Source organism: Crocodylus siamensis, chromosome 1 (genome assembly GCF_052110815.1).
Source record: "Crocodylus siamensis isolate JL-2025a chromosome 1, ASM5211081v1, whole genome shotgun sequence".
Taxonomy (NCBI): domain Eukaryota; kingdom Metazoa; phylum Chordata; order Crocodylia; family Crocodylidae; genus Crocodylus; species Crocodylus siamensis.
Window position 1 is genome coordinate 209,947,823 of NC_143395.1, and position 26,466 is coordinate 209,974,288.

General features: G+C 48.1%; 1 protein-coding gene across 1 annotated transcript; it reads left to right on the forward strand.

The window, feature by feature from the left end:
• Nucleotides 1-1,584: 1,584 nt before the first annotated feature.
• Nucleotides 1,585-26,466, forward strand: LOC149874002 (uncharacterized). The gene is made up of 7 exons (XM_090031576.1): nucleotides 1,585-1,805; nucleotides 5,326-5,509; nucleotides 9,662-12,997; nucleotides 15,236-15,415; nucleotides 18,296-18,468; nucleotides 19,807-19,924; nucleotides 26,269-26,466. Exons 1-7 carry the CDS (start codon nucleotides 1,600-1,602, stop codon nucleotides 26,464-26,466), a joined length of 4,395 nt encoding a protein of 1,464 aa, XP_089887702.1. The 5' UTR covers nucleotides 1,585-1,599.

Below are 26,466 nucleotides of genomic sequence, written 5' to 3' on the forward strand. Positions count from 1 at the left end.
GACACTAGAAAATGAAACATTCATGGTGCAACTTGAGAATTATATTCAACAGCCTCCTGTGAGTTTACTTTGTTATTAAATCATTTTAGAGGACAGGTAATACTTCTGCCGAATTTGAGATGTTTAGGGGTGCTAGCTGATTCTGAATATTCTTTACCATTAAAATATAAGATGCAGTTTCTTTAGTTCTCTTGAAACAGAGTCCAAGGGTGTGTCCTGACGAGCACGCAAATGCAGGGGCTCGTGTTTCCCACAGGACAAATAGCAGTGGCACACCGCTGTACATGTACTCTGGTATGTGTCAAATTAACCTGGGTGGGGTAGGGGAGGCTGAAGCCAACACCTCTGGTGGCCCCAGGAGCCTTACATAAGGTCCTGGAGGCTTCCTGGGACAGCAGCAGCACTGAGCTGGCCACTCAGAGCCTGCTGCCTGCTTTGCTCTGCTTTTCTTAGCAGTGGTTTTTTTTTTTGACACTGGGATCTCCCAGTGCCAAAAAAATCCACTCTGCTGCAAATTAGCAGTGCAGCAAACAGGTACATGTGCTCCGCATGTACTTTGTGGCACCTGAAGTAGGTTTGAGGTGCTGCAGCCTGTACCTGCACACTTACCAAGACGTGCCCCAAGAGTCAGTGTCACTTATCATTCCGTTCACAACTGATTGGAACATAGACACGTACACATCTGGCTGTCTGGTCAGTGCATACTAACCATTGTGTGTGTGCTGAATTGGGACTATGTGTGAAGAGTGTGTGCAGATGTGGTAGTTGCATGTTTGGAGACCATTTTGAGAGTTTAGCTGGAACCACAAGTCTGACAACTGATGAATATTTTCTCACATAGCTTAGCTAATTGTGTGCCATAGCTTTGGGTAGACTATGGAACATTTTGGTATTGTACAGTGAGGTGAACTGGGCTGTTAGTGATGAGATCAGTGAGAAAGAAATCTCCCAAGCAATGTAGCTGGGAGTACTTGCACAAGCTTAGTACTTCAAAACTGGCTTTTGGGTTTAGAAACTCTGCAGGACAGATTTGAAGAGTTTCATGCTTTCAGCTTCTAGCCCAGGCTGAAGGTAGGTAGTATGGCAGCTCACGAAAATGAATTGGATGGAATAGAAATAAAACAAAACTTCTTGAAGTTTTGTATGAATTCTGTTTGAAGGTTTAAGCAGTTTCTTGTCTCGCCTGAATCATTTTAATTAATGACTAAAAACACTGGGCCAAATTCACTGCTGTTGTAAACAGATGCTGGGATCTGATGACTTCAAGGGGGTGGTCTATTAATTTACACCAGCTGCAAGTTTAGTCCACTCTTTTGATTATGGCCAATGTCAACAGATTTCCACACATGCTGTCATCCCCCAGAGGGCTTCAGTTGCCTGAGAGTCACTCCTCATGTCCAACCATGGAACACAGATGGCAGGGAAACTGTGGCTAATACAAGGGGTTGGGAAGTGAATTTGTGAATATTTCCAGCATTCTTTGAAATTTTTCAAGTGGAAGATGGAATGTAAGCACAGGACATCATTGTTATCAATTAATATCACTCTACAGTAGAATGTATCTAAACTGACATGTGCTTGTTTGCAGACTTAGAAGCAATGGAGCCTTTGTATTTGTATGACATCAGCACTCTAATAAACAGCAAAACCACTGAGAGAATTATTTCACCCATGACTGCTCAGCTTTGTCATCTCATTATAGCAATGGAGTGGGAAGGCGTGGATAATGAGACCTTTCCTGACTTAGGGAAGACTGCAGAAGAATTAGCTAAATCTACTGAAGAACTTGCTTTTGCTGCAAGAAGGTAATACTAATTGTAAAGCAGTGGGAAAAATGAAGGTTTAGTACATACTTGCAGGCTTGGCAGTGCTACACTTACCAGCACCACAGCAAGAGATCTGGGGGTCTTGATAAACCATACAATGGACACGAGCCACCAGTACAATGCCATAGCCAGCAGAGCAAACAAAACACTGGCATGTGTCTCCTGATGCATCTCAAACAAAACTAAAGATGTCAGCCTCCTGCTTCACTCGGCCTTAGTGAGGCTGCAGCTGGAGTACTGCATCCAGTTCTGGGCATTGCACTTCAGGAAAAATGTGGAGAAATTTGAGAGAGTCCAAAGGAGGGCTGTGTGTATGGTTAGAGGTAGAGGTACACCCATACATTGGTTCCATATTGGATTGGCACTGATAGAAGGAAAATTGACAGTATCAGCAGTTGGCTTTTTTTGGCTGATGTGGCTGATAATGTTGCTGATAAATGCCCTGTGCATGCATGCAGCCGCAATGCAGCATGCAGGATGCCAGGAGCAAAGCCTGGCAGCATGGAGAGTAGCCAAGTCCAGCTAGTATGTCTGTCACAAGAGAAGGGGCATGGGGGGCGCAGATTGAGGCCCCCGCAGTGACGGAAGGAGTGAGGCTGAGTGTGGGATGGAGCCCTGAGCAGCTCATCCAGAGGGGGTGCGGGGAGAGGAGGGAGGCTCCTACCACCGCACGCACCCCAGGAAGGCATGGGGGGCGTGTGCCCCCAGATCTGCGTGCAGGGTGAGGGCTGGCTGGAGCCAGGGCTGCGCTGGGCTCTTGCTGGCCAGCGGGTTGTGTTGGGGCTACTCTCAGGGCAGGCAGTGATGGTGCTGGGAGCAGGGCTGTGGTGAATTTTGGGGTACTGGCCAATATGGCTCATTAAAAATCAGCCATCGGCATTGGCGCAAAAAATCTCTACCATTGCACCCCTAGTTAGAGATATGGAGAGCAGGGCATACAATGAGAGGCTGAGAGACATGGGTTTGTTCAGCCTGAAGAAGAGAAGACTCAGAGGGGACTTAGTGGCAGCCTATCAATATATAAAGGGGGTATATCAGGGACTGAGAGAACATCTGTTCACCAGGTCTCCCCAAGAGAATACTAGGACTAATGGTCATCAGTTGCTAAATTAGACCACTTTAGATTAGACAGAAGGAAAAACTTTACAACTCCAGTGTCCAGGGTCCAGAATAGACTCCCTCCAAAAGTGGTATCATCACCTACTCTGGATATCTTCAAAAAATGCCTGGATGCTCACCTTGCTGGGGGTCATCTGACCCCAGCAGTCTTTCCTGCCCAAGCACAGGCGGGCTGGACCTAATGATGTTGAGAGGGCTCTTCCAGACCCTAAAATCTATGAATCTATGAAAAGGTTGTGTAGGTCATGTGCTGCAATTTCTCTTCCCTGTGTTGCACCTGTGTGTGGATTTAACTGATAGTAGAGACATCTTGTCCTAGATGGAGGGAGAAAAAATTATTTGTGGGGGGCTGAGTGCATGTGCACATGTATGTGCCTACCCCCCACCCAGCAGGTGAGTCTGTGGGGGAAGGGGTGGGGGAGGAGGAAGGGCCATGGGGGGGCACAGATTGAGGTCTAAGCAGTGAGGTAGGAGTGGGGCACAGGCAGGGGCAGAGTCTGGAGCGAATGGGGCCCTAGCCAGGCCAGGTGGTGGGATCATCGAGGGATATGTGGGGGAGGAGGTTCTTGCCACTGTGTGCACCCCAGCAGAGCCTGGTGTGCCCCCGAATCTCTGCATGGGATGGAGGCGGCTGCCACTGTGCTTTGCATCTAGCTGCAGCTGCCACTGCCTCTGCAGTGGTGCAACACTACCTGTGTCCAACCACCGGAAAGGCAGGCGGCACGGCGCAGTGCGGCACAGCCCAGCAGTGGCAGGCATGTGGCATTGCACTGCTTTGGGGGCAGCTGCAATGGGGCACAAAGCACAGCTCACAGCAGCAGCTGCCTCTGTCCCACACACAGATCTGGGGGGTATGTGCCCCCTGGGCCTCCGCCGGGATGCACACCATGGTGGGAGCCTCCCTGCACCCCTGGACAAGCCTCCCAGGCTCCGATTGTTCCACCACCCGGCCTGGCCAGGGCCCCATTCACCCCACCCCTGCGTCTGCTCCACCTACCTCCTTCACTGCAGGGGCCTCGATCTGTTTCTCCCAGCCTCTTCCCCTTCACAGAATTGACTGATACTTGCCTGCCATGTTGGGCAGCCAGTGATGCACACTCTAGGCTGTGATCCTGACTGTGTGTGCACCTCTCCCCACCCCTTCTGCAGCTGCCTGGAGCCCATGACTGGGCTGCCTTGTGGCCCTACGCGCTGCCCCAAGTAGCCCTGGCCTTCTGCCACCTATGCATCTTGTGAATGTATGCATTCACAAACTCCAAACCTAGACTCTGATACCTGGCTTTGGGGAAGATGGACCACCAGCCAAGCAAGGCAGGACCTAAGGGCCCATGACAGGCCTGATCTGCTTTGAGTCTCAGCCATGCTCTGTGCCTGTAGCAGTTCCTTAGCAGTGCTAAGACTAAGAAAAGAAATAAAATCAGGCTTTTCTGTCTAAATTGTGTGTGGTGTGGGCTCTTGAGCCTGTATTTTTGTCCATAAGGCCCCCACCTGCAAGAGCTCAATAAGTCATATAACTATTTGTGCCACTGCTTAACACCTGCTGGCTTTGAATAAATTAATCTAGTAGAGATAGATAATGTGGGGAGAACAGGGTCAGGGTAGAATGTGGCTTCCACTTCTTAGAGGACTACCTGTCCCTCACAACACATGTCATTGTGTTACAGTGTATACCAAGTATTAAAGCAGTAGCATAAAAATATAGTGTATGGGCTAGAACCTGCTTCATCCAGCCCACCAGGCTGCCAGCAAGTTAGGGAAGCTGGGGTCATGGCCTTTTGCCACTGCCATCACTATGGCAAGAAGTTGCTTGGCTGATGGCTACTTAGCTTACCTTTTCTGCCCCATGCTGAAGCCATCACCTCTGCCACCATGTGCCCTGCACTAGAGTAGCCACTTCGTGCCCCATGGCTTGGATTTGGCCTGGGGCACAGGTTGAGTTTGACACCCCTGAATTGCAATGAAAGAGCAGTTTAGCCCCCTGTTCCCTGGAAATGCAACGGCTTACCTCCCAGCCAATGCTAGTAGTTTAGAAACTGTTTGCATCCTTCACCTGTTTTGCAAATGTAGCCTGCTAACTACACAGTGTTATATAACACTACGCAGAGAGATGTTACATTACTGGTACCCAGTTGCATGACAAAAGGGGGCAGCCAGGACAGCAGACTTGGGCATTGCTTTTGGTGGGGGCAGAGGCAGGGAAGGTGGAGGGTGGAAGGGGAGACACAAAAACAGCTATCACTTCAGCAGTGACTGTCTATGCTGCTATAATTAAAATGACAACAGCCAGTTCTGCTCTGTGTCATGGCTGCCCCAGACACACAGCTGCCATGCTGTGCCTCTGCTGATATCTGCATGATGGAGATCAGTGTCTTTCATTCAGGCTGGCTGAGGAGTCCAATGATGAAGTGCTGAGAGGCAAGATGTGTCCTGCAGCTGAATCTGTCCTCGTGTCTGGCAAGAGTACCTTACTAGCAGCCCAGAAACTTAACATTCAGCCTGAGATCCAGAGCCATAAGGAGGAACTGATTGTCTCAGCACAAAGGGTCTTGATGGAGACAATGCGGGTGAGTGCAATGTTGCTGTGTCAGTTCTGAATGTTGTGAACGCAGTGACCTTTCTGGTGGAGGACTTACAGATTCTAAGTCCTCCACCAGCAGTATTCACTGTGTCCACAAATTCCTACAGAACAGGTCTGGTCTGTAAAGTAGTCCTCCTCATTGCCCAGGAGCTTTTCTAGGTCCTCCCTATGTTTCTGTAATAATTGGGGACTGGCAGCTCTGGGGCCTTGAGGCTTAACACGAGTCAGGAGCAACTCTAGTGGCCACACCAAGACTAACCCGATACTTCTCTTCTCCCTCTGCTTGAAACAGAGGAGGCAGGGTTTCTTTTTCCCCCTACCCTGCAGAGCAATTTCTCTTCTTCGTCTCTGAGCTGCCTGAGCGGAGAGGAGGGAGTGCCCCCAGCAGAGCTCATAGAAACCAAAGAGAAGCATTCCACAGAGTGAAGTGGTTTGTTTGCCCTGGGTTGTGCTGACACTGGTGGAATCCAGCAAGGTAGATGTTAAGCACCTTATTTTTTGGACTCCATAAAGATTCGTGCAACCAAGCAGAAGTTGGCCGTAAGCAGAGAGCAGCTGCTCTGTTGGCATAATCTGCGGGAACAGGTGGCTGTGCAGACCTGTCAATCAATTCTGCTCCACTATACAAAGAGCTTGTTCTGACCAGCTGTATGGCACACATGTTCCATGCCCATTCATCCTCTCTGAGTTGAGAATATTAGAGCAGCGTTCTATACGTGCTGCTGCCACAGGGCCTACCACTTGAAACTGGATGATATTTCTTCTCTGATTCAAAAATGGTGTTGGATTGATTCTGTACAGCCAGACTCAGTACAGAAATCCCTCGGGCTTTCAGTCCTCTATGGACAGGAGGATCTGTCACTCCCTGTACCCAGCATTCTCATGATCTGTTCCATATGTGGGTGCTTCTCTCACGTGTTCTGCAGCACCACAAATGCAGCTGGCAGAGATGGCTGGCAGGGACTGGCACGGACCTCTGTTTTAGGTGTGTCTGAACTGAGAAGCCCTGGGATCTGGGTATGTCAATAGGTTAACTGTGTTTGAAAACAGGTGGACCACACATGATCTGAAGTTGCAGCAGACCAGAGCCATGGTCTAGTCCTATTCTTACCACAACCCCCTTCTCTCTTCAGTTAAGATGTTTTTGCGCACTCCATTTACCCTCCTTTTTCTCATAAGTAGATAAGATGATTTATATGCTAGTATCATGCACTGCTTAAGGCTTTTCTCCATGCATGAGGAGACCAATAGGCCTTACCCATCAATAAGTATCCTTTAACTATGGGTTCCTGGTAAATTTGACTTCCTGAATTTTCCTAGTTTTCTAGTCATAATAGACTGGAAAATGGTGCAATAGAGTATAATAAAGATCTAGATAGATTTTTTTCACTGGGCTTCCTGGAAGAAGTCTCCAGTTTGCTTCAGAAGTGATACTAGAATGGCTTTGCCCAGGAACACGAGTTTTAGGAGGAGGCATCTCTCCTGCTGGAGGGGTTCAGATCTGAGACATATTTTACTAACCAACATGTGCTGCTTCTAGAGGAGCTCTTTCCCATGCTACTGAATTTGCAAGAAGAGGTTCTAGTCATATTTCTGTCTGTTTGTATTGTAGTAGAGCCCAGACTGCCAGGCCAGGGTTCCACTTTTCTGAGTGCTGCATGCGCCCTCCCCCCCAGTGAAATACTAAACTTTGTGTACATGCTTTCATCTTCTCGTAATTCAATATAAATAGGTCTTGAGTGCTTTCTTGGCAGCCTGTAACTATTACTTATGTATTACTGCTGCTAGATATAATACAGTTTGTCTGAAAGGAAAATTAAAGGTTAAAATTCTGCCCTGTCATACTGGAAGGAACTCTGAAAATAGCTCCAATATTTTCAATATTTATTCTGGATTGACAAAATCTACCATTCATGCTCTTATCTCACGTTGTAACTATTGCATTTTCTTGCTCTCTGCCCCGGATGCCTGCAAGCCCACCCAAAATACTAAGCTCTCTTACTGTAAGCCTCTGACTGCATTACAAAATACCCTTGAGACCTTTCAATGCTTTCCTGCCCCCTTTTGCCACATAAGATACAGACTTCTTGGCCTTAACCTCAAGGATCTGCACAATTTGGTCCTACACTATCTATCATCTCTGTTAGATTGCTGCATTGGATGTAGTACCAGGTCTGCCAACTGTGCTATCACGGCATGCCTACTTGTTTCATCAGCACCTGCTCCCGCATCACCTCCTGTGTACGGAATACCCTGCCCAGAAAAAACCATAATATTGCTATTCCCTTCTTCACATCTACTTCTATGGTGTCCACAGGCCCTGCCAGCTGCTACTGGGTAGGCAAATGGCAAACAACTTATTTTTATTATCTGCTTTGTCTCATTAGGAAAACAAAATATGACAAGTAGCACATGCTGTAGTCCAGGAGAAGCCTGCTTATATTACACTTCCCCCACTGACCTGTCTTAGGGTCTTATGCCTGCCCATTCATGTGGTACCTCAGTCCCTTGCAGTCTTTACTGTGTCTGTACTTGCACTCCTTTGGATGACAGGGCAGGGCAGGACTGTTGTTCCCATTGTACAGCTGGGGAGCTGAGAGAGATGCAGACAGACAGAGTTTGGGACCCTTAAAGGCATTTAGCATCTGACTGCCTTTAAGTGCTTCTGGAGATCTGGGCTTGATTGACTTGAACGTGGTCACCTTGGGAAGTGACCACAGGTCTCTGAAGTCCTGGGTGAGTGTCTTAACTACAGGGCCATGCACTCTCTCCCTGGTTCTTTTGCTCATATCATAGATGCTGACTTTGTTTTTTGCTGGCAGGTGGTTTTTTTGGCATTCCCATGCTGAGCTTCGTGCATGCCCAGAAGAGGCAGCGCGCTACTTCAGCGTGGCTCACCTGATGTGACTCATGGGTTCTGAGCACCTGCTAATTTTTTTCCGTGGGTGCTTGAGCCCTGGAGCATCTGTGGAGCTGGAGCCTGAGACTCAGATTGTGTGACTTGTTTTAACCTGAAAATGATAGCTCTTTGGGAGTGGCCTCCTAACTTTTTATGGTGAAGATCACTTTTTGGCAACCCAGGATCTATCGTGTCCCTCCCTGCTCCACCTGCCCTACGTCCTGGCCTGGCCCCCCTGCCTCCCGGACAAGTTGCCCGGGCTCTGACCTCACTCCAGCCCAGCCCAGCCCAGGTGGCACGGGGTATAGCTCAGCCCAGCCATGTGTGTCCTGCTGCCCCCAGTCATGGAGCCTCTCACAGACTGAGACCGACTGGTTGGTGACCATTGCACTATAGGACTGCAGAGCAGCCTGCTCAGTGGGCCCTGACCTGTGATCCTAATCAGAATTCTTTGCTTCTCTTTGGCCCTTTCCTTCTGTCCATCAATACAAAAGCAGAGCAATGTTGATACCCCCATTTAGAAAAAGGAACACAAAGACAAGAAGGTGAATGGATTTGTCCATGGGTACACTGCAAGTCAGCGTAAAAGCCAAGAATAGATCTTAGATGTAGCGTCCTAAGTACTGTACCACACTGCCTCTCAGGTATTTGGGAGCAATGAGAAGAACAACTGGGTGCAGTTTTTTGGGGTGTTTAAAGGTCCCATACACAAGAGTAGTCATTTCACATGGTCTGAAGCTTCTTTTTAGTACAGGAAATCCTAGCTTGTGGCTGCACAGTGTTAATGAGAAGGAAGGCTGGTCTGGTGGTTTAGATGTAGGACTGGCAATTGGAACATTGGGAAATTTCTGTAGTGACCTTGGTGAGATACTTAGCCTCTCCATACCCCCATTTTGTCATATGTAGGATGAAGTAACAGCTTCCCAGAGTGCTGTGCATCTCTATCCCTTCATTCCTGAGATGCTCGGAGACTCTGCATCATGAACAAGGCTACCAAGAACAAAAAAGAGGAGACCTTGCAATGCTGTTAGAGTTCTGGACTATGAGATTTCTGTACTCTCAGTCTGCTCATCATAAAATATGTACAATCTTATTTGTGCACACAGGCATTTTTAAAAATAGATACAAGTTAGAGCTGTAAATAACCAGTGCATTCCCAGAAAAATGGATAAAAACAAGCCTTGGAAATAAGCTAAATGTTTAGTTCTTCTGATACTTTTTTCTGACTTTATTGACTAGATTCTCCAAATTGAAGAGGACGCTTCAGTGAGGAGGATTATTCAGGCTGCTGACTGGCTTCTGGATTGCCTCAGCACAATGGAGTCTGCAGGAGATATATCAGCCCTGCTGGCTGCTTTCCGGGATTTTTCAGAGTCCCTGCTTTTGCTGAACAATTTGACAGAAAGACGCATTCAGGAACTCAAAGCATCTCCTCAGCAGAAACACTTGGCTGAAACCCTGCAGATCCTTAAGAAATGTGTCCCGCTGTTGCACGCTGCCAAGCATGGTGTTCTAAAACACCCCCAGGACTTGCAGGTGCACCTTTCTAAAGACTATGTTTTTGCCTTGATTGATAGAACTGTAAAAGAACTGATTTCCTTGCTTACAAATGACTCGGGGAACAAAGAACTAAGGGAGAGAAACGGTCTCTTTTCCCACCATCTGAGTCAGCTAATGGGTCTCTTGTCCAGTCCACACCCTAAGCACTTTTATGAAGGTGAATTTAACTTGCTTGTAGAAGCAGTGGTTTTCTACTGCATGATTTTAGCTGACTCATCCAGGCCAAATATTAAGCTGCAGCTCATCAAACATTGCCATCATCTCCTAACTTTCTGGAAAAGCATCTACAGCCACGCAGGCCTACCAAGACAGCTGGCAACACAAAGTCAGATAATGGGTGAACTAGTAGAGAAATGTCACACAATGAGGGAAGAAGTGGAGAGTCTTGATCAAGCAGTGCTCACTGCCCTTCTGTGCCAGATTGTGGACACGTTCACCGAAACGAAAGAACCCCTGAAACGGTTAATAGAAGCTGTGCTGGAGCCTACTGTTATGTCATGTGCCCCTGCAGAAGGGAACAGATTTCTGAAGAAACTTCAGCCTCTCATCACTGCCTTCTTTAGCCACTCTCATCAGATGATCAAAGTGGCCAATTTTGCTCTGGCCAGGTGCACTAAAATCAATACTGTTACTGAAATTGAGGACTGTGTAGGTTGTTTAAATAGACTCCTGGCCACTGTGCCACTGCTCCTCACAGAAGTGAGCAAAGATCCTCCGAAGGTTAGTATGTCTGAACAACTGCAGTCCTTGTATCATATGTGGGCTGGGACAACAGAAAGCCTGCTGGCATGCTTTGATGAGGTAATCAGCTTGCATGGATTCCTGGATCTGTCTGTTCAAGAAATGGCCAATCATAGAGACGGTTGTGAGAAAGCTCTGGAAAGCGAGACCTCTGGAGAGTTTTCCTGGCATGCTGCTAATTTTACCTGCCGAGCTGCCCGCATTGTCCAGGTCATTCGCAGATATGTGGATAAAGCCAGAGATCCCATTTTCAGGAACGGCTTACTTGTTTTAGTTAAGCAGTTGGACACATCCATTCTTGAAGTGAAAGCTGCCACTGACCAGTGTTTAGAAAGAATCTCCTGCTCACAAGCAAGAAACACTTTCTTAAGGAAGGCAAAGCATCTGGTTGACTCTGCTTGCAGGGTCAGAGAAGGGCTAGATGAGTCCAACCATCCAGCTATTCTTAGCCCCCTTCGGGAGCACATTCGGGAGCCTGACCTTCCCAGAAAACTGGCTTGCTTTGCTGCTCATGAACTGCCTACACCCAGGGCCACACATGCCATAAAACCAAAGACCACTGACAATAACAAACTACTGGAAGATTTTTTATGCAAACCACTTCAGTCAGTCTCATGTGCTTTTGAGATGCCTCTAAGTCCAGGTAGCTTATATATTAATGGCACTCCAAGAAAAGCGGATGTACACCCTGTGATTGGGCAACTCTTAACAGCAACAAAGAAACATGATGTCACAGCTGTCAATACTGCTTGCTCCGCTTTGGTTGAACTCTCCAACTGCTGTGTTGATGCAGCTAAGGAAGCCTTACCCTTTGTTCAGGCACCTTTGTTGGAAAAGCTGACACAGTACAGAAAGATAGTATTATTAACACCATGTGTTGTTAGCTTAGCTAGGGAAATATGTCCGGACCCACTGTCCAGTACTGACAAACTCCTTCAAACAGCTATCTTGCTTTCTGAGAGGATTTGTGAAACTAAGCAGTGCCTGATGACTGTGGCAGGGTCTTGGTACAGCCTGTCACAGCAGTTGTTCTGCTTTATATCTCCATATGATTTTCTGAAAAGCAAACAAACTCTGGATGAGATAATGCAGGCATTAGCGCTGGTTGTTCAGCTAGCAGGTGACATTGCATGTACAGACACTGAGGAGGAGCACACTGTGGTTCCAAAGATCCGTGAAAGGTTTGTAAGAGTTCAAGCAAAATTCAAGTGTGCCCAGACTAATACAAAGCTTTTGTTAGAGAAGGTGCTGTCCTCTGGTAGCTTCCACTCTAACCAGGCTGGAGTGGGCAGACTGGAAGCCAACTGTGTTCTGTGGTCTGTCATCATGCAAGTGCTCCTGCTCTCTGTGGATCATTTCATAGGAAGAGATGTTTTGTTCTTGAGTGAACTGAGAAATACCATGAAGCACAAGCTTTGCCTGCAGACTGTCTTGGCAGCTGTGTCCGAGAGCTCTCTGAGAATACAGGAAGCAGCCTGCCTCTCTCCCGCCTCCTGTGCTGAAGGTGGTAGGGATTGTGAGATTCTTGTGCTGAGGCAGGAAATCAAGATATTGACTGAAGCTGTGTTGCAGGTTGCAGATACTCTGTCGGTCTCTCTAGTGCCTACCCCCAACCTGTCTGTTCGCTTTGAGCTTCTCCAGCGAGAGCTTGCCATTAGGGTGCAAACACTGATGCTCTACCTCAACAGCACCAACCAGGAATTTCTAAGGGTCATCCAAAGTGTTGTCCAATTGGCTCTGCCTTGTGCAAGGGTCCATGGCAGTGACAGAGAGATGATCAGAAAGGTCTTTGACGAGAGGGCTGGGCAGATGATGGCAAATGTCCAGCAAGTCAAAACAATCATAAAAGATGCTCTGCAGAACACTGCTTGCTTAAACCTACAGGAAAGCTTGCTCTCAGCCACAGACCACCTTCTCCTCCTCACCTCGGAGGTGATAAGAAGAGCTAGTAAACTCCTACAAAGCCAACAGGACAAGGAGCTTTTCCAGCTGGATAATATTTTATGGGAATGGGCTGCTAAAGCTCACTGTGTTGTGACCCAACTTCAGTCAGTTCCGGGCATCAGGGAATCAGCCCTGGAGCTCATTAAACTGTACTTGCAAAACAGTGAGTCACATACTGTTTCACATCAACATTATGGCACAGCACAGCTCTTCCAAGCTGAAATACCCGGCACAAAAAATCAGAGTTGTGCAGGTTTTGCCAATTCAGCGGAAAGTTCCCTGGCCAAGAGTGAATGGACAGGTTTAGCTGCCAGGGAGACATTTGAAATGGTATAGTGGATTTTGTCCCTTCTAGCAATTTCCTAAAATTAATCAGTGCAAATTCTAAGTTGTGCCAAATGCATTTCACTGCTTTTCTGCTATCCTCTATCTTGTCTGAAATTGCTTTAGAACTGTAACTTTTTTCTTTTAAAGCAAAGCATAGGATACTCTAGAATTCTGGTTGTTCAGAGTCTCTGACAATACTGTGACAATACATATCACATGCACTGTTTCTCCAAAAATCAGCTCCCCAAAATTGGGGTGCATATTTTAAGTGAGGAAGTTGATGTTTCTGCCTGGAATAGAAGCACCCCATTTTGATTCCTGTTACAAAGCCAACTGCACAGCAGCAGCAGCAATAGCAGTTAAGGGAGTCAGTTGACTTAATGGCTCACTGTTTTTCCCAATCAACTGCTCTCCTTTTTGATGGTCTTGATGTTCCAGTAATCAAGCTAACTTTTGCTGCCTACTAACTCCTCCTGGTCTCCCTTCTCCTAGTTCACAGCCTTGCAGAATTTTTAACTGTGTCCCTGCTCTATGCAACCTTAACTCTGAAAAAAATATTTTCCCCAGTACTTCTGCCCTTCCCAAAACAAAGTGCATATCTTCAGGGGTGAGTTGTATGCAAGAAAATATAATATGTCCTTGTACCTGCATTACTGCCTTAATGTCCAGGCAGTGAAACATCAGGCAGCATGTGCCTAGTGTTCTGTTTACTGGGGGTTACCGCCAGGCCTGGCACCACATTCTCAGGGTTCAGGAGACAAAACAACTGATTGCCTTGTGAACTTATGTAAAAGAGGCCAGAACTGGAGTTCCCTGTAAACCAGATCTGAGCTCAGAGTTTATCACTGAGTGAGTAATGTTGAATCAAATATGGAGGTATTGGTGCTGATCCAGGGGACAGTATTTAGATCTAGCATCAAGCACCCAGGTAGGATGTAGGTGCACAGCAAGTCTGCCACTCAAAAATGAGATAGTTGCTGATTGTAATCATCATCCTCACCTCTGCAGGGATGGTTGCTTTTGGTTCCCGCACTGGTCAGGAGGTGTCTTCACCCAGCACATAGTCTGCCATTTCAGCTATGGCTGTGGATTTGGAGCTATGCCCAGGGTTGCCCTAGGTAATGTGCTTGTCAACAGAGATCTGCCAACAGGAACCAGAGAGAAGCAGAAGCATCATAGAGCAAACACCTAGCCATAGCTAGCAGGTGGTATGCTTGCTTTCTCAACATAGGTGCCACAGTTCCTTCTCTGGTACATGAATAGGAACAGGGAGAAAGTTGGAGGGAGCATCCAAGGTAGGCTGCTCATGTCATACTACAGCTCTGTTGTTCTGATGAGTTAGGGAGGGAAAAGGAAGGGGAGGGGGTGGGCAGGTTACTTCCGTTTATGTAAAGGTGCAAATATTGATATAAGACATTTGCATAAACTCTCCAATTTCTGAATCTTCAGCCTTCACTATGCCATGGGCAGGGCAGGGCGGGGGACTCCTGTTGCTACCTTGGTGCCAACCTCAGCGATTCCTGGCTCTGCTCCTCACACTGCAGCTCTTTCTTTCCATTGCAGCTGCTGTCTCCACCGAGTTCCTCTGGAATGTCTGACCAAGCATCCTGGGGAGCCCATGTTGTTGTCTGAGCTTCAGGGAGGGCCTGAGCACTAGCACTCTGAGGCCTGGGTTCATCATTCTCCCAGTCAGTTTAGCCAATGGGATTTGTTGCTCTGTTAGCTTGTAGGAAGTGCTGATGCCATTTTTGTATTTAGCTTCCAGCCCTCCAAGGTGCCTAGGGCCATAGCAGCAGTATTCAGGCATTTTAGAATAAACATTCCAGAGTCATTTTAGCTCATAATTGCTCTTCTGACAGCTTAGAACTGCAGTTTGAAAGGATGGTTCAAACTGGGGGTTACATACAGGGATAATGTGAGGGGCAATTAAAAGGAACAATCAGGTTTGGAAAGCTTCTTCTGGGCAGACTCAGTCAAGTGGAAATCAGGGACTTAGAGTACTGGGCAAGACAGTTCTCATTCTGCCAGGGCTTATTTGCATGGCTTTATAGGAGTGTCTGAAAGCTTATGTATGCAGAACGGCCCAAGCATTTAAACATAACTCCTTTTTGATTACAAAAGCATTCTGTAAAGGGGACCTGAGCTCTCTTCACAATTGCCCTTTGCCATGGAGATGAGTAAAGCAGACTGCTGAAAATAAGATAAATTACCTGAGGTGAATTGGTTTCATTGTCTTGCCAGCTCCCGCATGAGTGCTGGAAGGACCAACACGCCAGCAACGGAGAGCCGCCATGGGGAGCCCTGCGACCAGAAACTGAAGCTTTACAGGATGACACCAGTAGACTGGGCCAGGTCACCAGGGAACTGGCCACTCAGATGTTTCACATGACACAGTTTCTAAAGAGGAAAGGACCCATTACGGTACTTCCCCCTACTGTGTGGTGCAGAGCAGGAGAAAATATATATTATGGCAACCCGGACCAGAGCAACCCACTAAGCATGCATAAAGACTGAGCTTTCCCATCTGTGAGCCAGACCCTCAGTCCTTGTGTCCACTCAAGTTAAGAATATGGGAATAAGGACCTTTCATAGAGTCTGCTCCCCTACACTGGCATAGCAGCTCCCCATCACCTCTGTTGTCCCTTCAGTTTAGTCTCTGCACCCCCAAAATCATTGTAGCACAGGCTGCAAGCTTGTGAGTCTGTTGGCTAATGCTGCCCTTTCAGCAATGGAGCTGTCAACAGGAAGTAACCTGGTGCCAGGAAGCAAAGTGCCTCACAGTAAGACCAGTCCACTTTCCAGTGTGTTTTGGGTTTTGGGGCCATTTGTCAGGAGAAAGGATCACATGGGGGAACTGGGAAGCAAAGACACCAATGTACCCTAGCCCAACAGGGACAGGCCATGGGGTTTTACAGGCTCTTTGTTTTTCATTTCAGCCAGAGTGTTCTTTACTGCACCTCCTCTCCCCTCTGGTTGTAGCAATCAGTTCCCTGGCCACCTCTTCTAGGTTGCATCTGTTCATTCAGGCTTGTCTCTTCCCTCCCATCTCTTGTATTCTGTGTGAGCCTGTGAATTGGGGATGCTGAGTGGTGTAGGGACTAGTGTCAGTGCAGAGTAAAGATGTGACTGGGGAAAGGGCTTTATTCCAGATCCTGGCTCTGGTTCTTAGTGATGGTGAGGGAGTTACGTAGTCTCTGACATCTCTGCTGCCCACCTACAGAGAGGAGATAACAAAGCCCACCTTCAGAGAGAACTTCTGGGACTTGGGAGATAGGACACCTAGATATTAGTAGCAAAGTAAGGGGTCAAGCTTTCATCAGGCCTTTGGAGCTGTGGTTATTGGTGTCAGAGGGAGGAGATCCAGGATAGGTCTGATGGAATATTTTTTCATCTTTCCCTCTCGGCAAACACTGTGTCAGTGATGAGCTGTCTTATGGGCAGAGAACTAAGAGCCGAGTGCAGAATCATAGGATCATAGAAGCACAGGATTGGAAGGGATGTTAGGGAACACCTGGTCCAACCCCTGGTACAAATGCAGGAATGCATAGAGAGGTGCCAAGCTTAATGATGACTATTGAACTCTCCATGAAATTAGAGTTAATGCTGTCTGGGCCACTGCTGCAGAAAACAGCACCATGCAGCCATCACTACAGAGACCCTCAGATAAGGCAAGAGAACAGGATGCCTCCTGGACTGTGTTTTAAGTCATTCAGCAGGCAAAGAGGCTAAATGTGAGGGTTCCAGTCTGCATGGCTGGCAGAACAGTTTCTTGTATGATCCCTTCATGGGTTGCCCAAATCAGAAGAAGGCTTCCCCCACCTCTGAGCCATCAGCTACCTGACAGGAGAACGCCTCCACCCCCTTGCCAAATGGCAAAATGAAAATTCAGGGCTTTTAGGGCAAGGAGGCATGAGAGAAGGCAGAGGTTGCCTGCCCAGCCAGAAATGGGAGGGGAAGCAACTGTTCCCACCTCTCACAACCGCCTCCCCGCGTTCCCAACATTTGTGTTCAGATCAGGCTGGTTTTCCAGTGCTCCATGTAGATACAACCATCCAGTACCAGTCTGGGTCAACAAGTATGACAAAAGTTTTCTGTGGGTTGCTTTGTAAGTAGCATTGCCCCACCCCCAGCTAATGTAGAGGTGTTACTGAGCATGCCACAGGGCAATGGGAGCCAATCTTTTTTGGCAAGCCTGCCATGAGTTAGGCCCATGCTCTCTCCAAGTCCCCTCTGATCCTCCCCCTGCCCCATTTCCTGCTTTGCTTTCTGATTCCTTTCCTGTATGTATTGCCTGAAGTTGCTGTCCTTTAGGCTTCCTTCCCTGTCTGCCACTGTGTTGCCTGTCCCCTCCAGGATTTGTTATGTGCCACACATAGAAGCTCTCCATGACACTTGTTGCACACATGTCACGGGTTGGCCATCCCTGTCCACACCCCTGTAGCCAGCCTGAAGGTATGTAATTGGCTCAGAGCATATTCACAGCCTCTCCTAGAATCCCCAGATAACTCCAATTCCCACTCCCTCTCTTTCTTCCTCCCCCTCCCTCCCTCCCCCCTGAGAGGTTCCTATATAGGCAACTCTAGGCAACTTTATTTACTAGCACTGCTAGGGGTATTTGTGGAAAGCTCTGAAAAGTTTTCTCCAGAAGGCAGAGGAAGGTGAGAGAGTTCTCTGTCCATTTCCTCTCCTATTTCACTACGTCCTCTGACCTGTCACCCCTTCCTCCCCTCCCCTGCTTGGCTTCCTTAAGGCCTGACTGCTTCAGGTTGGGCCCCTAGTCTGTGGTGGTTCTGATCCTTTGATAGAATTACATATGGCAGCACTTCCCATTGAGGCTTCTGCAAAATGGGGTGAAGGAGGTGGAAGGAGCTATAAGCTGCTGCTACAAGAGGGGGAGTTTGGAGGTGTAAAGCATCCTCCAGCTGTTGGCTGAAGAGTGCTTGCACTGCATCTACTCATCAGTTTCCTGCCTGTTATCTAGTATCAGAGGCACAGGGCCTGCTTGGGGTGTTCCAGTGCAGCGGTTCTGGCAGTGCTTGTGGGGAAGTGAAACATAGATGTAAGAACTGGGCACTCCATGTCTAGATTCAGGTGCTGATAAAGATGCTTTGTGCTAACAAGCTTGGGAACTCATATCTAATAGCAGATGGAGCTGGAAAAAGGCCTGCTGTCAGGCTCACCAGCATTTCTGGTTTGCCTAGGTGCAGCAAGAAGTTATGGTCCTTATGCTATAGAAGTGATTATAGCCCTAGGAATGATTCACATCTCTCCCTTCTACATATGTCTTTGATTCAATTTTAGACCAAAGAGCAGCTTGTTGACTGTGCTGGACAAGTGGCTTCCAAGGGGCAAGTGTTTGTTAAATTTGGCCACATCATTGCAAAGAATTGCTTGGATGACAGGTGTGCACCAGCTGTGCTGCATGTCACGGAGCAGATCCAGACCATCAGCAGTCAGCTCAGCATTCTTGCCAGGTAAATCACAAGGTCAGAGGGTGCTCTCTTGCTCACAGTTAGCGTGCATAAGAGGTAGGGGTGTCCCTTAATAGTTGAGGATCTTCAAGGGTGCAGCTTGCTGTTTTTCTCACTAGTATACACATATGGTACCAGTAGCAATCACTGAGGTGAGCATTGTCTTTGCCTTGGAGAAGTTTCCTCTTTATTTTACTTTCTTACAAGCCTAAAAACTAACCTGGCTCTTTCTCTCATGCTAGGTGAGGGCAACTGGAGGCTGCTGGTTGCATCCTGGTGACTACCCCAGGTGCCTTTTTGGGTGCAGACAGAAGTTACATTTTGTGTGTTACTTGGCCCTTGCAAGCACTCTACATCTGTACTCTGATATGTGTGCATGGCTGCAGAGTGATTTTAAAGGGGCTGATTACACGAAAAATTAACTTTCCTCAAATGAGGGATAAAATGAAGGTGCTCTGCTTACCGCCCCTAGGGAATTTCCCTAGGGTTAATATTTGTATATTCAGGGCTGTCAGGAAGGAAGAGAGAGGGAAGAAGGTAGTGGGGAGCCAGAAGCAATGCACTACAGCCTGGGCTTTGCTTGGCCTGAGCTGGAGGTGGTGGTGGTGGGATGTGGATCAGAGCCCCGTCATTTCATGAACCCTGCCAAACTGCTTCCAGTTCCCCGGCTAGTAAGAGGGACCACAAGGTGGGGGGCTGTGACCCCTCACGCCAGCTCAGGTTTGGCAAAGCCCATCTGGCAGCATGATGGTGCTGGCTGACTCCTCCTTCCCTGCTGATAGCCCCAGAGCTGAAAGGTGTGGGGCAGGGCTGGGGAAAGGTGTGGAGCAGGCATGCTCCATCCTGCTGGCCAGCAGAGCTGGTGCAGGCAGGCTTGATTTCTGTTGGGTTCAGATAAGTGAACATCCGTTGGGTCGGGAGTGGAGGGCACTCTAACTTAAGGGGCTTTATGTAAAGTGTCATGAGTTAGAGTGGGGACCTGAACATCTATCTGCACCCTTTATCCTGGTCTTGTTAAAAACAAACCACTCCATTCCACTGCCTGTTAACTGGCACTGAGTCAGATCTGGGGGAGCAGGTCTTAATCAGGATCTATCCATTGGTTTTGTTTCCCTGTAACAGATATGGCTGTGACGTCCCTTTTTTGCTGCCCTCATTGGGGCCAGTATATATGTCTCAAGGTACTTCGTTTGCCCCCATCACTGCACTGGCTGAGCATGTTGATAGGAGTGACAGCATCTTCTTGTCCTCCACACAAAATTGCCTCTGACTCTAGTGACAGCATACCTTCACATAGCAAGCTGCATAATGTTTTCTTTTTATCTTTTGAATACTTTTTAGGGTAAAAGCAGCAATAGCAGGGAGCAGGTGCTCTGCTGAACTCCTGGTAAACAATGCCCAGAACCTAATTCAGGCGGTGCTACAGCTGCTGAAGGCAGCAGAAGCAGCATGCATCAAAGTAAGTCTGCACTGGGACAGCACAAGGTCATTTATAGGGCAAATATACCTGGAGTAACATTTTTATGATGATATTCTTGGATTAAGACTAGGATATTCAAAGTGCCTGGAGGAACTGAGGAATTCTAGTGCCACTGGAATCTATAGGAATCTTTGCAGATTCCATTTGAGGTTAGTTAGTGCTAATGCTGCCAAGTGAGAACAGACATTTGCTCTAACAAAATCCTCAGGAAATTCATCATACTGGACTTCTACCTGCCTGTGGTATCACACCAGTGTTTCTTACCCTTGATTGGTTTTATTCTTTAGGCCTACCATTTGCATCTCTCTTCTACTTTACTGTTGTGGTGATCCATGTAGCAGTTTCCTTCTTGCTGAAAACCATGGATTAATTAATTCTTCTAAATAATTAACCTTCACAGTCAACATTTCTTACTTTTCCATCTAAATCCAGGGGTGCTCAATTACTGGTCTGTTTTTACATGCAAAGCTCTGAGATCAACAAAGTGACTTCAGGTCCTGGTTTTGGAGAGCGAGGGAATCATTTAAAACTAGAAGTAGGTTCACATCTGGAATTTGCTTGCAAACAGGCCGTATGTGCCTTCTTCTTAGATGTGGCTCAGCTCTGGTTCCATTCCAAAAGCTTCCTGATTACTGTGATGACAGCAAGACCTTCTTGTAATATTTAAAATAACTGAATAGATCAGACTTCTAATGGTGAGAAGGAACATTCATCCACACTCTGCCCTGATACAGCTTTGAACAATAATATGTCCAAATCTCCTTATTAACGCAGGACATGGAGCCCCCTAGGGATGGCTGAATGAGTATGTGCTATTTAACAAGGTGGTCTGTCCTGTTAGGCTCCAATTGCAACTATACATCTGGTTAAAGACAATCACAACTAAGCCCTTTTCAGAGTCACTGTCCTCCATTCTGTAAATGTTTTTTGTTCCTAATTATAAACATTTGCATTTGGCACTGAAGATGGCTTATTAGCTCTGCCTTTTCTAGCAGTCCTGCTCATTCTGTAACACTGACTGCCCTCTTTATTTACCACCCCAATAATCTTGGTCATTTACAGAGGATTGGGTTTTTTTTAGTAATTATTTTCTTCCACTTTTTGATGAAGACGCTGAATTGACTGGGGCTGAGAATCAATTATAACAGGACTCCACCAGATTCAGTCCTAACAGAGTCTGTTAGGATGGATGGGAGCAGTCTTAAGGAGCTCAGGGTTAAACCAGTACCTGAGCCTGCAGGGTATCCAAATCCAAGTCAGTGAAAGTCAAGGCTGCACAAAGAGGTCAGAATCAGGAGTCTAACCTATGTTTCTAGTTTGCATCTTCCTAGTCCACAGGCTAGTCTAGGCCAGGCTAGGCCAAGCCAGAGGACGGGAGCTCGGGAGTCCAGAACACATGATGGGGGTAAGCAGGAGCAAGGTACTGGGGTCTAAAGTAGGGACAAGGCACACAGGTCAAAAGTTGGGAGTAAGGCTAGAGCAAGGCTGGGAGTTGCTGCAGAATGTGAAGTGTAGAATAGCAATGGCCCCAGTGCAGGGCCTGGGCTTACATACTAAACCAGGGACAGTCAAAATACGGCCTGCCAGGCCATTCTATTCAGCCCATGGGGCCCCTAAAAATTTAAAAAAATTAACATTTATCTGCCCCAGCAGCTTGTCAAAGCTGACAAGAGACAGGGCCAGTAGGACCCAGGGGGAGCCTCAGCAGGGCTGAACAGCCCAGCCCTGCCCACCCTCAGCCATTTCACTCCTTTCCTGACCCTGCCCTGCTCTAGCACCATATGGCTGCTGCTGCAGCGCTGAACCGGGGAGCATGGGGCCTAGCTGGTACGTGTGTGTGGGCAGACAGGGACTCTGTGTGTGTGTGTGTGTGTGTGTGTGTGTGTGTGTGTGTGTGTGTGTGTGTGTGTGTGGGCAGGCAGGGACTGTGTGTATGTGTGGGTAGACAGGGATAATGTGTGTGTGTGTGTGTGTGTGTGTGTGGGCAGGCAGGGACTCTGTGTGTGTGTGTGGGAAGGCAGGGACTCTGTGTATGTATGTGTAGGCAGGGGCAGAGTGTGTATGTGTGTTCATAGGATGAGTCCCAAATGCACACCCAACCATACATATGCACCCACACACCCCTCACACTGCCATACATGCAGACTCTTCCCATCCCCTCAAACCCCCCAGGCACCCATCTCCCCACAAACCCCTTCCCCACCCACACCCCACATAAAGACGCACATGTTGTCTCACCCCGCATACCCATACACCCACAGCCCCCCACAAAGCTATATCCACCCCCCCACAATATACAAGACTAAGACTTCATTTTAAGCTATTGTGCAATCACCTCTATATACACTACACAAACACATGTAAATCAGGACAAAAATATTGTTTTTGTGAGGGTGTAAATGTTTGCTTTTTGAATATAATTTGGTATTTTTCTGGTTCCAAGGTGACAAAACCTCTTGCTGAAAGGAGTACTTCCAGGAGCAAGGGGAGGGACTTCTGGTGGCAAAGGTCAGGGGTTAGGGGGCGGGACAAGATGGTGACTAGGGGTGGGATATCTGTCAAGGGGTGGGGTTACTGTCTCAGCATACTAAGATCCCTGCTCCTTTAAGGGCAGAATCTGCCTAGAGAGAGGTCCCTAGGAGCCAGGCAGAAACCCCACACAAGTGCAGGTTACTATGGCAGCAGGCAAATGATGGAATTAACTTGAACCCGCACCTGGTCAGCTGACTGGAAGAAGGCAGGGCCCTGGGCACGTATAAACCACAGGTCTGAGGCCAGCAGGTGTTAGTTCTCTGGCAGCAACCAGGGGAAGGAGCCTGTAGAGTAGAACTGCCCAGAGATGCTGTGGCTGCCTGATATACCGCTTACAGGACTAATGGGGCTCCCAGAGCTCACCAGGTACCCTGTGCTACAAGTTACTTAATGCTTGGGGAGAAGTTTGCCTCTTTTAAAGGGACAGAGTGCACCCTGCACTGTTTGAATTACGTTACAGACCAGGGGCTTGTGTTTTCTGTTGTTATTTAGACTGGTGGACCTGGCTGAGGCTACTGGGGAGGAGAAGGCCTTATTGCGGCACACTACAGTGTGGAGACCTCAACACCAGCGGGTGCAGCACCAGTGAGGGCACAGAGACAGGGCTGCAGAGAGCCCAGCACCAGTGAGGGTGCAGAGACAGGGCTGAAGAGAGTCCAGCGCCAGTGAGGGCTCAGAGAAAGGGCTGCAAAGAGCCCAGAGATGAAGGGAGGCTGAGTTATATCAAGGCCTCAGAGGGACAATGTTTGAATACCACCTGTGAGGCATGGGGCATAATAAAGGGATGGCTTTGAAGTAACGCATCTAGCTCATAAGGGTTGGAGTGTCCCGCGAGGCATTTCCTTAGGGACCCAGCAAGGGGTCTAAGAACCCACGTGGCTTAGTGGGGTCCACCAGGACTGTGACCACATAGCACCTTGAAGGCAGCCTCCCTTTCTACCATCTATTATCTTAACCATCAAGACGTGACAGGAGTGAATAGAAGGCACCCATGGGTCAAAGCTAGCAGGGTCACAAGGCCCTAGGGGCATCACGGCCGTCCCTAGGGGCCCCACCCCATGACAGCTACCAATGTGGCCCTCAACAGCTTGCCAAAACTTGGTACTCAGTAAGTGCTGCTGAGGGTGAAGATTTGCCTTCTAACAGAATCTACATTAACTATTATGCTTTCAGATTTCATAGATTTCATACATCTTAGGGTTGGAAGGGACCTCAGAAGATCATCGAGTTCAGCCCCCTACCCCAGGGGCAGGAAGTCAGCTGGGGTCATAGGATCTCAGCAAGATAAGCATCCAAACATTTCTTAAGAGTCCAGAGTAGGTGCTTGCTTCACCTATGGAGAGAGTCTTTTCCAGGCCTTTGGGGCTCAGACAGTAAAGACGTTTTTCCTTATGTCCAACCTAAAATGGTCTTGTGGGAGTTTATGGCCATTGAACCTTGTCATTCCTTGGGGTGACCTGGTGAACAGGCTTTCCTGCAGAGCCAGATGTACACCCCTTATATACTTATAGGTTCCCACCAGGTCACCCCAGGGCCTGCGCTTTTCCAGGCTGAAGAGTCCCATGGCTCTTAGCCTCTCTTCATAAGGCCTGTTCTCTTGCCCTCTGATCATGTGCATGACTCTCCTCTGGACTCTCTCAAGCTTCTTCACATCCTTCTTGAATTATGGAGCCCAAAATGGGATACAGTACTCCAGCTGTGGCCTCACCAAGGCTGATTACAGTGGAAGGGTGACATCCTGAGATTTGCTTGCAAAGCCTCTGTGGAGGCAAGCCAGAATTTTGTTCGCTTTGCCAGCTTCAACACTGCATTGGTGGCTCATGTTCATCTTGTGGTCAGTCATGACCCCCAAGTCCCTTTTAGCCATGGTACTACCAAGCATAGCACTGCCAAGCCTATAAGTGTGATGTGGGGTTTTTTCTTTGAGGTAAAGTACCTTGCATTTTTCTGCATTGAATGTCATCAGGTTTTTATCCGCCCACTTTCTAAACCTATCAAAGTTAGCCTGGATCACCAGCCTATCCTCGGGTGTAGACGCTCTACCCCAAAATTTGATGTCATTGGTGAACTTGGCCAGTCTGCTTCTCATACCAGTGTCCACATCATTAATAAAGACATTAAAGAATACAGGTCCAAGGATGGAGCCTTGGGGACACCACTGGTCATGGAATGTGTCACGGCGTGGGGTCCTAGGGGCGGCCGTGATCTCCCCTAGCACCCAGTACCGTGCCAAGTTCGCGTTAAAGCACCCTCATTCTTCCCCGCCACGTCTTGATCTTTTATATGTATAAGGGAGGCTGCCTATTGTCCTCTTGGACACGGTGCTCTGATGTATCCTGGCACCTGTTCTGTATTGTGACTTGGTGCACCCCAGTCTTATGGGCTATGCGTGGCTCCAACCGCCCCTGTACCACGCCCCAAACCTCGCAGATATCCTGGACGTTGTTCGGTCTGTCTAGCTCTCTGAACCCTCTCTGGTGCTTGGGCTCTCCGCGGCCCTTGTCTCGCAACCTTGCACCCCACAGGCACTCTGGCTTGTCTCGCAACCTTGTGCCCCACAGGCCCTCTGGCACTCATCAATCGCTGCCCCCTTTGCTCTGGGGTTACCACAGTCTTGGGGTTCAGGTGGCTGTGCCTGGCCCCAGCTCTCCTCCTTGGGGTCTCAAAACCCCTGCAGGGCTCAGGTGGCCTTGGCCTTACCTGGCCTCCGATTCTCTGCTCCGCTTCTCAGGGCTGGGGTCAGTGCACCCCCAAATGCTGTGCCCTCTCTGGTGCTGGCATCCCCACACTACCGTGAAGCCCCTATGAGGCCTCCTCCAACCCCTAATAGCCTCACCTGGTCCTCCGGTTGTAAACAGTAAGCCATCAACACAAACTCAAGCCCCTTGGCTACAACACAAACTAAGCCATCCGACTATAACCACATTCAAGCCTGTCACAGGGTGTCTCCCTGTCTCACCCGTAAGAACTGCCCATGCATCCTGGCCTCTTCCCTTTCCTTGCTCTGGCAGAGTTCCAACCTCTATGGCTGCTGGCAGAGGACTCCCTGTCTGGGTTTAAATGGGAGCCAGGCTCTGCCCCTTCCAGTCAGCTGACTCACCGGTTTCCCTGGCAACCCGCAGCTGTGCTTCTTTATTACTACTGTGGCTGCCCTGGTGACCAGCAGCTGGGCTCCTTACTTGCTGCTAGGGCTCTCTCTTTCTAGCTGTTTCTGCTCTAGGGAGCAGGGCAGCTATGTGCTCTGCAACAGAATGCCATGATGATTCACTCCTGTCAACTACCACTCTCTAGGTCCGACCTTGGAGTCAATTCCCCAGCCATAAGACTGTGATGTAGCCAAGGCCTCAGTTGGCCAATTTTTCCATGATGAGATCATGGGACACCAGATCAAAGGCTTTTTTTTAAGTCTATATATATGATGTCAGTCACTTCTCCCGTCCAGGTGATGTCACCTGGTCATAAAAGGAAATGAGATTGGTCAGGCAAGACGAAGATCATTTAGTCATCCTCAGTTCTGTTAAATGTCTGCCATATTATTTTGTATGGAACTAACTTGTTAATCAGAATGTCAGGTGCCACAAAGTCAAACACCTGTTTTTTCCACAAGGCCCATTAGCATTACTATCTCCATCCTTTACCTCTTTGTTGCCACCATCCTATATCAACCACTCTATTGTGTTGTCTGAGACAAATTTTTCTTTGACTTTTCAACTTTTTTGCATGGTAAGAAATTTAAACCAGCTTGCTAATGTCAGTATATTATTGTGTGATTATTTATTTCTTTCAAACAGGGCTTGCGACAGCCATCTCCTGACTCAGAAGAGTGGGAGGTAGCTGCTTTTTGTACTCAGTGGAGAAAAAACCTATTATGGCATAGAACCAAAGAAGCTTTAAACCCAGACAGGGATGAATTAGGACTTCGCAAAACACGTGCAGAGCTTGAACCCACTCTTACAGCCCTGGTTCAAGGACCATCATCTCAATGTTAA